Source organism: Helianthus annuus, chromosome 1 (assembly GCF_002127325.2).
Source record: "Helianthus annuus cultivar XRQ/B chromosome 1, HanXRQr2.0-SUNRISE, whole genome shotgun sequence".
Classification (NCBI taxonomy): Eukaryota; Viridiplantae; Streptophyta; class Magnoliopsida; order Asterales; family Asteraceae; genus Helianthus; species Helianthus annuus.
This window is the reverse complement of record NC_035433.2, coordinates 10,356,862-10,369,908: the sequence shown is the minus strand read 5'-3', so window position 1 is coordinate 10,369,908 and position 13,047 is coordinate 10,356,862. Positions and strand designations below refer to the sequence as shown.

The 13,047-nt window shown below is 35.1% G+C and overlaps 2 protein-coding genes across 4 annotated transcripts; one reads left to right on the top strand and one right to left on the bottom strand.

Moving 5' to 3' along the window:
• The first annotated feature begins 385 nt into the window (after positions 1–385).
• Positions 386–925, top strand: LOC110935710 (pollen allergen Sal k 5.0101). The gene has a single exon (XM_022178065.2). The coding sequence runs from the start codon at positions 386–388 to the stop codon at positions 923–925; it is 540 nt and encodes a 179-aa protein (XP_022033757.1).
• A 692-nt stretch (positions 926–1,617) lies between these two features.
• On the bottom strand, positions 1,618–12,366 carry LOC110945167 (E3 ubiquitin protein ligase DRIP2). Of its 3 annotated transcripts, XM_035978272.1 has the most exons (14): positions 12,284–12,366; positions 12,180–12,223; positions 11,968–12,037; positions 10,762–10,834; positions 10,423–10,498; positions 10,212–10,312; positions 10,056–10,137; positions 7,947–8,146; positions 6,623–6,722; positions 5,601–5,928; positions 4,300–4,721; positions 3,478–3,525; positions 2,356–2,428; positions 1,618–2,036 (listed from the first exon to the last, which is right to left on the bottom strand). In XM_035978272.1, the coding sequence occupies exons 8-14, from the start codon at positions 8,059–8,061 to the stop codon at positions 1,845–1,847; spliced, it is 1,278 nt and encodes a 425-aa protein (XP_035834165.1). In that variant the 5' UTR covers positions 8,062–8,146; positions 10,056–10,137; positions 10,212–10,312; positions 10,423–10,498; positions 10,762–10,834; positions 11,968–12,037; positions 12,180–12,223; positions 12,284–12,366; the 3' UTR covers positions 1,618–1,844. The 3 variants fall into 3 exon arrangements, with proteins under 3 accessions (XP_035834165.1, XP_035834164.1, XP_022042464.1); XM_035978271.1 differs by having other exon boundaries at positions 12,180–12,323; XM_022186772.2 differs by lacking the exons at positions 10,056–10,137; positions 10,212–10,312; positions 10,423–10,498; ... (2 more) ...; positions 12,180–12,223; positions 12,284–12,366 and adding an exon at positions 8,217–8,523.
• Between the last annotated feature and the right edge of the window lie 681 nt (positions 12,367–13,047).

Below are 13,047 nucleotides of genomic sequence, written 5' to 3'. Positions count from 1 at the left end.
TCTCCATACCCACTAGTCTAAGGCCAAACTAAATTCAAACTAAGATATACACTCCACCTAGATTGAATTTATGATATGAAAAGATTGAATTTAGAAGTTTAACTCATATGAGATAAAACTAAAACCAAACTTTATTTTCTTCTAAAAAGTATAACAAATAAGTAAACACTAACAAATTGTATAAACACATGTAGAATAAACATAAACCATTGGTAACATAAAAATTCCAATAACAGAAATCTTAACCACCTTTCCCTCCAATTCCTCTCATCCTCTACCTTCCCATCAAAACTCCCCCTTCTCATTCCATACATCTAATAATCCTTATTAATAATCATCAACATTCTACCCTCTTACCTCTTCTTAAACAAACCCGAATAAAAAAATGGCGAATTACGCCGCGGTATTAGCCCTCTTTTGCACCATTCTATCCATCGTTGGTCCGGCCACTTGTCGCGCCACAACCGCCACCTCACCCAACAACTCATCCCCCCCTTCCGCCCCCTTAACCGCCTCCGAATCATTTGTGATTAAAGGCAAAGTTTATTGCGATCCGTGTCGAATCCAATTCCCTACCAAAATCAGCTACCCCGTCCCCAACACAAAAGTTGTCCTGCGTTGCCGTCAACGCGAATCAGGAACTGAAACGACGAAGGTCGAGGGAAAGAGTGACGCTAAAGGCATGTATAGCATCACTGCGACGGGTGATCATGAGGAGGAGATTTGTGATGTGAGGATTACTGAGAGTCCTGATAGTAAGTGTCCTGAGGTTATGGATGATGAGAGCATTGCTCGGGTCTCGTTGACCGATAAAAATGGCGTTCGGGGGAAGACTCGAGTGGTGAATCCGATTGGGTTTATGGTTAAAGAGATTGATCCGCGCTGCAAAGAGATTCTTGCGGAGATTGGTATTATGGGTATTTAAGGTAATTGTACATTTGTATGTGTATTTGTATTGTGTTTTAAAATTTGAAAGTTGGTTATTTGTATAGATGAATTTGGTACCTTTTTTGAGGAAGTTTGTTTATAAAGTTTCAATTGTTTGAAAAGGGGATGAAGGATTGATCAATGATCATTGTATAATGATATGGTTTTGGAGTTGTATTTAAAACATCAATTGGTTATGAAATATATGAATATGGAGGCAAAAGTGTTTCGGGTCAACCGTCCCAACATTGGCATGTGACATGACTAGACGTTAAGTTAAAGGGGTTAGCGTTTGGAGTAAACGTGTTTTGGTCATAAGTGGGTAGACATGTTAATGACATGATTAAAAACGTATCAAAATGAGTTCAACCCGCTTAACTCTTTGTAGCATGCATAATTGCATATTCGTTTAACTTATCATGTTAAATAGTTTAATAAATAGTTAAAATTTTATTTTTTATATCGTGTTAATTGGGTAAATATTTTATGTTAAGTGTTTAATCAGCCATGTCAATGATTGTGTTAGGCTTAAATGTGCCATGTCATGATAGCGTTCGGGTTCTATAGCCATGTTAAACGTGACATGTCAAACACACATGACGTGTTGTCAGCCATATCAACAAGCTTTGAGTACATAATTACACCCGACCCACCCATTTAGCCACCAGATTGAATAACTTACCATAAATATAGTCGAAAAAGTGTTCCGCATCGTCACCAACTCGAACAACAATTGACCGAGAGATGAAACTTGAATCACAAAATTCGACAACTTGAACAACAAATCCAAAGAGTAGTTAAACAACAAAATTCACTCAAAAGTAATAACCAAATATCAACTTATAATAATCTCATAAACTAAAGACAACATTTTAAAACTCTCATGCAGCCGGTTTCCCTTCATATATCATCGTGATTCACGGAGTTTGTGGGGCCGGGACGACAGGTGGCGGAGCCTTCTTGGCATATGATATTTCCATGACAAATTCATGTGCAGATGAACCGACATTTGCCGTTATTGTGTCTGGGTGAGCCTGCAGCCATTGCTCCATCAGATTACGTAGCTGCAAGGTGGGACCCACCGGCTGACCCATGCATCTAAGTTCAACCTACCCTCATAAGAAAAACATTTGTTAGTATCAATCACATGTTTGTTTCCTTAACCAACTGGGGTAGCCCAGTTGGCCACCGACACCCACCTCTTCCTAGAGGTACCAGGTTCGAGTCTTGGGAATGGCATATGTCGCCCAGGGTAAGAACTCGGCATGGGGAATTCACCGCGGAGCTAGCTTGGTCGGGTAGCGGCTCCCAGAGTGGGATCACTTCGGCGGTTGGGAGGACCGTGCACTATCCCCCCCCCCCCCCCCATGTTTGTTTCCTTTACATGATATAACAGAGCCCACAAAATCAGATAAGCGAGTAATTTACCTCATGTTCGCTTGGAAGTTGCAGTTTGTTCATCACCAGCTTTTGGATTATTGAAATGGGTACATTTCCATCACTGTGACAATATACAAGTGATTAAGAACAAAAAATAGCAAAAGGCAAACGAAAATAAAAAAAAAATGTGCAAAAAAAAAAAAAAAAGAAAATCATTTGAGAAAAGATTACTTTACAGCACGAAAATATGAATCATGAAAAAGATCGAGACCTTCCTCGAAAACGTGTTGAAATGTGATGATTGAAGAATCCAAACCGAGGGTAATGGGTGGGTCAGGTTGGTTGGATAAAGGGTGAAAACGGGTCATTTTAGGTAAGGCTCCAAACGGGTTGGGCAAACTCGTAAACACTTTTTTATTCATTATTTGGAATTTATTATTAAGATAATGTGCTAGATTATGATACAATAACTATATTATTATTATTAATTTATTACAAAAGCGAACTAGTTTTTTTTTTTATAAAGAGATCTAAGAGAGTTCTATAAATTTGAATTTTGAATACATTTAAGATGACTTTCAATCTTTTCGACAAATTGAACCGTTTCTTTATTTTGTTAGTTAAATACATGTGACTAAATTGCATTTTACGTCCTTTTAAGTTTTAACGAAGTTGCAGGCGCTATCCTTCAACTACAGAAATTACATTGGATGTCCTTTATGTTACTATTTTTTATCGGGCGGTGTCCTTTTGCCCTAACCCGGTTAAATTTTTGGGTTAAGTTTGACCATGTGCCTCTCACATGAGGGTATTTTGGTCTTTTTACCATTTTGCTTTGAACAATCTTATGGATGTCCTTTTACTATTTTTTATCGGAAGTGAAATGACCATTTTACCCTCACATGAGTGGCACATGGTTACATTTAACTTGAAAAACGCACTAGGTTAGGGTAAAAGGATGAAAGGTGCATAAAAGTGTTAACAAAAAAGACATACGGTGTAATTTCCGTAGTTAAAGGACAGCGCCTGCAACTTCATTAAAACTTAAAGGATGTAAAATGCAATTTAGTCAATACATATATGATATGATATGTAAGAATGTGTGTGTATATCAAAATGCATGTATCTTTGGCTTAAAAAAGGTATATGAGGCTATGAAAGAAAACTCACTTTAATTTAACATAACGTCCTTCTATCTGGCGCAAAGGTTCCCCTTCCCTGAAAAGCATTGAAAGAAAATCAACAATATGCAATAGAGTAAATTACGTTTTTGGCCCCTGTGGTTATATCACTTTTACTATATTAGCCCAAAATAAGAATTTTTAACATATCTGCCCCCATGGTCTCTATAACTAACCATTTTGGCCCCTAAGTCTAACCATTTTAGGCCCCATGGTCTCTATAACTAACCATTTTGGCCCCCATGATCTCTAGACTTAGGGGCCAAAATGGTTAGTTATAGAAACCATGGGGGCAGATATGTTAATTTTTTTTTATTTTGGGCTAATATAGTAAAAGTGATATAACCACAGGGGCCAAAAATGTAATTTATTCAATGCAATAACAAACATTTATATTACCTAAAACTATTTCTAACAGATTCCAAGAGTCTAGAGGTGGCAAAATGGGCGATCCGGCCCAGTTGTGTAACGGGCCAAAAGAAGTTTGGGTCAAAGGGATAATTTTTGGTACGAGTCAGGTTACATTGACCCAAAACACTTTTTTCCATTTTTTATTAACAAATAGTGTGCCAAATATTATTACAAAAATCACACTTTTCTAGTAAGTAGTAACAGTCATAACCTTTTAAAAAAAATGATTTATGAGGTTTTATGCATTGTCACCGAACTTTTTTCAACTTGTTCAACCCCTTTGACCTGTTTCCCTCCACTAAAGTTTTAAAATTTACCAAAATGCCCGTATGACGCGTTCATATATCAATGGGTCAAAATTGCAACCTCTAACTATTTCAAAGCATAAATGAAGTCTCACTGTTCTTCAAATGGCACCAGCTGGAACCAGATAGGATATGTTCTTTTCTCCCTGCCGCCATTACTGCCGCCAGCGACCACCATACTTTGAGCGGTACCAACACCCGAATCCCCCAACCCACCATCTTTCTTTTTGCGTTTTCTTCTTAACTTTTTAGGTTTTACCGATTCAGCAGCATCATCAACCTCATGGCTATCATCTTGAACTTTAGATCTCTGTAACGGGTCCTTTCCTTTGAATTTGGGCACATTTTTATCAACCTTGACGGTATACGATGGTTCTGATTTGACAACGGATCCCTGAGCAGTATGTTTTGACGATTTACTCCGGTTTGCTGCTTCGACAAGATCGTTCAACGGTTTCCAGTCGACTTTTTCTTCCCATGGTTTACCGTTTTCTTTTTCTTCATCGGTTGAAGAATTCTGCATGTTCGTCATTATAGTTTTCTAAAGTTATACATTAGAGGCATAATCCAAAAAAAAAAATTTATTGGACAATCTTTAGAAACGTTTTTACGAAAAGAAATAATGTTTCGATAGTATAACTTTTGCGATCATATTTAAAACATTAATTATTAACTAAATAACTAATTAGAGTTTCTATAAATGGTGATGGGTCAGCCCAACCCGACAAAACCTATTTTGACTTTATTAAAAAGCACCCATTTGACCCTATAAAAGATAAATAATTTATGGGTTATACTTTATCTCTAACAAGTCAAACGGGTCAAAATTTTATCATACTGTATTTCAATGATTACAATCTCCTATATTATTTATAAAAAAAAGGAGTAAAATGCCATTTTCATCCCTGAGGTTTGGCCAGTTTTGCGACTTTCGTCCAAAGGTTTGTTTTTCCACATATGGATCCAGAAGGTTTGAAATCTTGCCATTTTCAGATAACTCCAATCATTTTCTCCGTTAGGTTAGGGGTATTTCTCGTCTTTTTTGTTAACTTAAATGGCAATTCGGTCTTTTTCACTTTATGTAAAAAGACCGAATACCCCTGAAAAAGACTGACATGCCATGTTAACAAAAAAGACGAAAATACCCTTAATTAACGGAGAAAATGAATGGAGTTAATGATCCAGATGAAAATGGCAAGATTTCAAACCTTTTGGATCCAGATACGGCAAAACAAACCTTTGGACGAAAATGACATTTTACTCTAAAAAAAGATTAGTATAGTCTTGTAACTTAAGCACCCGTTTTGACCGAAACTCGTTTAACGTGTTGCATGACCCGGCGGACCCACCGTGACCATTTTACCACGTCTAAAGAGATTTGTTGGGTCTTTTTTACCTGCTTCGAGTTGTGTTTAACCCTGTTTGAAGTCTCGGGTGAACTGGAACTTTCTTGACAATCTTCCATGGAATCATCTTCTTTCTTGGGGCGTTTCTCAACAGAGAAACTTGACCCGCGTGATTTCTTCCTTGAGGTGACTTTTGACCTTTTTCCGGTCAATGTGGTTTGCGTTGACACTCTTGGAGTGCTGACTACGAGTGATGAAAGAGATCTCTCTTTACGTCTTAATGGTAGTGTAACTGAAGCTGCTGCTTCAGGGGCCTTCACTCTTCTCCGTTTGTATGGGAAAATTTTGGCCCTCACATCTTGTAAATTATGGTCCGCTCTGTTTAATGGAAAATAAATAAGTAAATATATATACATATGAAAGAGTCATGACATGCACGTAAAGATGCATATTCATAGCCTTTCTTCACATACTCATCTAATCAGGTATGTGAACATAAGTCCATCTTATAAACAATATAATCAATAACAACGTTCCACTTTATCTCAAACTATGTGTGTTTTACTACTGAATGACTTTGTGCATTTCCTTACATACATATATACATAACACACACACACACACACACATATATATAGGGGACCTCTAAAATGAAAACCACCTCCAGTTGTAAGAACCATGAGAACTACACCGTACGGGGCGAGTTGGACCAAAATTTTTTTTCATAAACGTAGATGCGTGTATTATAAACACATTTGTAAAAAAAAAAAAATTCAAAAAAAATGTCGTGTGTGTAGTTTTAAGCACCACAAGTTTGTGTTTACGGGTACCGTAAATTTTAAATAAATTTTACGGTACCCGTAAAAACAAACTTGTGGTGCTCAAAACTACACTCATGGCTTTTTTTTTTTTTTTTTTTTTTTCAAATGTGTTTATAATACACGCATCTACGTTTATGAAAAAAATTTTTGGTCCAACTCGCCCCGGATCAAAAAGTTCTCATGGTTCTTACAACTGGAGGTGGTTTTCATTTTAGAGAGAGAGAGAGAGGGAGGGGGGGGGGGGGAGTGACCTCAGTTTCTCCAAAGGTACACATCCAAGATCAATCTTGCATATTGGACAACATTCAAGTTCTTCATCTGTGAGCTTCTTACGAATACATCTCCTGCAGACTGGATGATGACCAAGAAGCAAAAAAGTAAATAACGGCTTTATAGAACTGGAACAGAGATATAAATCCAAACATAAATGTTACTAGCACAAGTTAAAGAGCAATATAAAGTAGAATCTAACTGTCCATTTTGAACCCTTTACACAAAATTAAGTGTTCTCGTGCACTCGTCTCTGTTTCCCAACAAAATTAAACCAAAACAACACCAATTTCTATCTTTAATCACATTTTCTTATACAACTTGAACCCAAGACACCAATTAGAACATAAAATATCTTTTATAACCTAACACAGTTATATAACAGTAATACTAAAAAGGGTATATTCCAACATTAGTAGGGCTGCAAACGAACCAAACGTTCGGCGAACAGTTCGTGAACCGTTCGGCGGGAAGTTCGTTTGTGTTCGTTCGTTTACTAAACAAACGAACACGAACAAGAAATTTCGCCGTTTAGTTAAATGAACAAACACGAACGGATGTCGTGTTCGTTCGTTTATGTTCGTGAACGTTCGGTAACGTGTTCGTTTGTGTTCGATACTTCATTAATGTTTTTAGTTTTTATATTTATATTTATTTAAATACTTCAAAATTCTGACAAATTAAATATCTAATAAGTGTCGGTGTATTATATATTCTGTTCATGAACGATTGTTTGTGTTCGTTTGTTTACATTTGTGCTCATGAATTAGTTTGTGCTCATGTGTGTTCGTCAACGTTCCTTGCCTAAAATTAACAAACAAACACAAACGAACACGAACAAGTTCATTTCCTTAACAAACGAACACGAATATAAAATCTCGTTCGATAAGTGTTCGTGAACGGTTCGCGAACACATATATTTCTTAACAAACAAACACGAACAAGGTCTTGTTCGTGTTCGTTCGGTTCGTTTACAGCCCTAAACATTAGGGAAATTTCAAAAGCATGCATCTTTCTTCAACCTCTACCTTCAAAAGATACACAAAACAAGACAACGAAACTGTGCCGTAAGTCCGAAACTTTCAATCTGTAAACACAAGTTTCCCAACAACATACACAAAACAAAACTTATAACAATATCAGACCAATAAAGCAAGAAACTTTATCATTTACCATCAATCAATAACCTAACTTTAGCCTATAAAATCTCTAACTAACCCTACCCAGATTAAAATTTGGGAATCACATCCAAAAACACAAACAGGGCACCTGTAAACAAGTTAATAATGATATACAATCACTCACATGTATGAAGACATTCAGGGATAGTAGTAGCATCTCTAAACAACTTATTACAAATAGGGCAAGTCATGCATGCCGCCAGCTCATCTCTCCGTACTTCCACCACCTGATTACTCATCTTCACCGCTAAAAAATCCCCTAGCAATTCATCGAACACCTGGCGTGCATCTTCAAACCCCCACAACAAAACGACGACGTAGCACCTGCAACAAGATGCATGTTAACCACAATCTTTGGGGGAACACATGTGCATCACGTGTGTAAGCAATTTACCTGCATTGAAAACGAAAAACTGAATTGTAAGTGGTTGAAGTTGTTAGATGTGTGAGATTGTTGGTGGGGTTATTATGGGTGTGAAAATTGGTGTAGCTTCGATCTGGAGGTGTGGGGATGGGGATTGTGAGATTGAGGAGATGGGTGTGGATGATTTGGGGAGAGATTACGTGGGTCGGTGGTGAATTTGAAGAAGAGGTGTTGGTAGATCGTTTTTCTGTAAATCGAAATCGAGAGTTTTAGAGAGAGAGAGAGAGAGTAGAGAGAGAAAGAAGCGACGAAGGGGGTTTGTAATTTGCAATTTGCAAAAATAGCACGGACCGGACGGTTTTTATTTTATATTTTTTTTTCTAAATTAACTATACTACTCGTATACAGATATATGAGTCGTATATATAGACATCTCACTATGGATGCAAACGAACTGAATGAATACGAATAAGACTTTATTTGTGTTCGTTTGTTAAGAAATATATGTGTTAATGAACTATTCATGAATACTTACCAAATGAGATTAAATGTTCGTATTCGTTTGTTAATGAAATGAACTTGTTTGTGTTTGTTTGTCAATTTTAGGCAATGAACGAAAACGAGCATTGAGAAACACAAATGAGCACAAACTAATGTTTATGAGTACAAATTGAAACAAACGAACACAAACAAGCGTTCATGAATAGAATATATAGTACACTCACATTTATTTAATATTTTATTTGTTGAAATTTTGAAGTGTTTAAATAAAATATAATAACTAAAAACACTAGAGAACTATTGAACACAAACGAACATGTTATCAAACGTTCACGAACATAAATGAACGAACACAACCTCTGTTCATGTTCGTTCATTTTAATAAACGAATGAAATTTTTTGTTCGTGTTCGTATGTTTAATATAATAAACAAACGAACTTTCCGTCGAACAGTTCATAGACTATTCGCTGAAGGTTTGGTTCGTTTGCAGCCTAACATCTTACCCAACAAAAAGCATATATGACTCATATACGCATATACAAGCCGTATATTAGGTATCAAAATATCCAATCAAGTGATGTACAGAGTCGTGTAGTTGTACACAGTGGCGGGTTCAAGAGAATGCAATTTATCTCTACACCATACCAACTTGCTGAAATCTTCACAAAATTGTTTTCTGTCCCATATTTTGTTTCTCTTATAGGGTTACAAATGATATTATAGTTATATGTGAACTTGTATTCATGTGATAATGATTATTATAAAAATGAGTTTGCAAATATACTCAAAACATATCAAAATTAATGAGTTTTTAACACGAACCAACAATTAATATGTTAAAAGATATACATATTAATATAATGACGTGATATCATCTATTATAATAAAAGAAATCAAGTTTTGGACATGTATTATTATTCATAGAAGGTATCATCAAATCTATATTTATCTTATATTAACTAACTAGGTTAGAGCCCGTGTGTACACACGGTTTAAGCAAATAAAATAGTTTTAATTTGTTCTAATTTAATAAAAATAGAATGAATATTATTCAATATTAATAAAATAAACTTAAAAATACGTAGGATAGTTAAAAAATCATAAAATAATTCAAATTCACTTAAAATTTCCTTGTACACCACATTGCTTAGTAATTTCCCTAATCTGACCAGTGATGCTAAAAAAAGTTTTATTCAAGAACTCATCTTCGTCATATGCGACCCTAGATTGGCCAATTGAATGATGAGTCGATGTTTTAGTAGGATTTTTTCCAACAGAACTGTTAAAAGTTAGGTATGAATGAGCACTTACAATAATGATGTAAAAAATGTGTAATTAACAATACTCAGAAAGCATATAGATTTTACCTTCTACAATTAACAATCTCTTCATTGCGATCATTGATTAACAACTTAGTGATATAGTACGCGTTTGAGACGTTGGTGTTGCCTAAGATAAAGTATATAGTAAGTTAGCATCATAACTAAATATAAATAGCTATATATAGAAAAAAAATTACAAACCTTTGTAGCCATGGAAGCTACCAAACTGAATGATAAGTACAGATGTACTATCGCATCTGATCACAGTATTCCTCCCACGATGTCATCGTTAAAGAAATAACCTGGAAATTGTTATTAATTTAGCGAATAATAAACAATAAAGTATGATAAAAATTATTAGAAAAACGATATATAAAGGAAAACAAACTCCAAATATCTCGATATTAAGTACATCTTATAGGATAGTTTTCCATGTCGTGTTGTTGTATCCTCCCGTTGAAACTATTCCTCTACATAACCAATAAAGTCTACAATGAAAGAAAAAAAGTTATATTTCGACTAAGACCTCCTGTGCGCACGCAGTGAAGTTATATCTCTACATAACCATTCCTCTACATAACATACCCCAATCTCAAAAAAAAAAATGTAAAATGTAACAAACATATATAATGAAGTTATATTTCTACATAACCATTCCTCTACATAAAAATATCCCAATCTCAAAAAAAAAATGTAAAATGTAACAAACATATATAAAAAAGACGAAACTTGTAGAGGTCCGAGATCACACCCGTGGTTTCAGCAATATCCTTGACAAATTTCAGCTCCTCAGCAATACTCATGGCATATCCAAGCCCTTTGGCCTTTAAAAAATAGATAGAATTGATAAAAAAAAATAAATAAATAAACTTTTTCAAGGTCAACCGACCATCACCAAAATTACTCATTTTGACCCTATTATCCAACGTGTCTAACTGACCAGTTACGCATCAGTTCGATAAATTGTGGTACTCGGTATAGCTATACTCAAAGCACAATTAAACGCCAAACTCAAGTCTTTTGAAAATTTTATTGAAGGCAGCTAAGAAACCTATACCTCGGCTAAATTCGTTTACACAGAACCTATTAAAATACGAAACCATGATGTGTATGTAGTGGTACATTTAGCAGCCCATGGGATTGTATTTGTGAACCCAAATATACTTTACAATAAAAAATGATCTTTATAATAAAAAATGAAAATTAATTTAAAAAAAAAAGAAAGTAATTTTCGTAAAGCAGTTTTGCATAATGTACACTTCAGTCATCTACAAATTACAGGATTGCCATAGAGATGGTTGTTGTTTAAGATTCGGCCCAATATCGCTATATGATCTTGAACTGGTTATTGTTTGGTAAATGAGTTCGGGTTATAAATAGATTCGCTAATGTCATGATTAAAATGTGTCTAAATAGGTCAACATGCTTAACCAGTTAATGACACGGCTGTTGTTCCTGTGACAATAACAAATTACATCACACAGTTTACAAAGTGCTCTTAATATCGAATTGGTTTTATAATACGCGAGACGCACCAAGGTGATAGGGTCCCAACTCGAGACGCTAGGTGCAAAAACGAACTTCTTTTGGTATGCAAAGCGCAATTTATCTTTATATATTTTTTACACTTCTCTTAAAGATCACATGCAACAGAACTTAGGGAAAACTAAACACAATTATCATCTATTGTAATCACATAAGCAGAGCGCATAATTCGCATAATTTTTACAAACTCTGCTTTTTAAGGCTTTGAAATCATGCAATTCATAACTTTATGTTAAGTGTGCAAGTGGAAAAGAAGCACCACTAAAGTTGAATGAGCACTGCACATATTTTACCTATTTTTCTATAAGCAGATCTATAAACTGGTCATATGAAGGGCATTATAAGAACGGACTCCAGCACGACTTATGAAAAAAACTTACATTTATGAGATCAGAGATTAAAAAAAACTCACCGTGTTGCTTCTCCTACGAAAGGAGACCCAGTTTCTAGGTTTTCTCTGTAGTGAATTGAGAGAGACGAATCTGTAGTGAAAAAAAATGCAAAATCAAAATTTTATATATAAAAAAACAAAATCTCTATCATGATTTTTTGTTTGCAGATCCACTATTTGAGTTCGGTAACTGCGTCTGAAAACATCTCATATTCAGATCCATTGAAACTTACCCTCATCCCACCACCATCGCCACTCTTCTTCTCAATCTTAGGACCTTAAAAAAACAAATTTCACACAGTTAATAAAACACTTAACAACTTCTGTAAAAAAAGACTTGGGGTCTTTTCTTTATATCTTGTGATACTCATCTTCTGAAACCACTTGAAACGATCAAAGTAGTGTAACTGTAAACATCAAGAAACCAACAAAGTCAAAACCCACAAAGAACCGTCAAGCTGAAAGTGAAGAACCGTCGTTAATGTTTTGATAGTTAAGAACAGGCAACAAAATCAACAAACTCACAAAGAACCGCCATTAGAGCCTTTAATCGATGAGCAAAGGAATGGTAAATCGAAATCTTACACAATCAAATATCAAAAAATGGGAGGAAATGTTAGAAATAACCCGTTGATGTGGCCTTAAGGATCATTTGGTAACATTACCAATATGACATAACTAGTCCCCGACAATTACTTGATGGTAGTAATTGTAATTATTGATTAGTATTAAGGGGCAATTATGATTTCCCTTTAGGTACCATTAATAGAGAAAACATAAAGTTTTATAACGGATCACCATTCATGACCATTATTCATTGATCTTTATATATTGATGATAGGTGGTGATCAAAACTCTCAAGTAGAACACCAATACTAAAAATACTAAAATTATCTCTAAGGTGATCCATCAACCTAAGGTACCATAACGGGAATCATGGCTTCATCTTTATTCTCAAAGATAATCATCCCTACAAGTAAGTATCTCTATCTTGGTATCTATATTTGGATTATGATTGAATAAACATGATTAGGGTTCTGTGGTTTTAACCCATGTTTATAGATATAATCAACATGTGGTATCAGAGCAATGTTGATTATA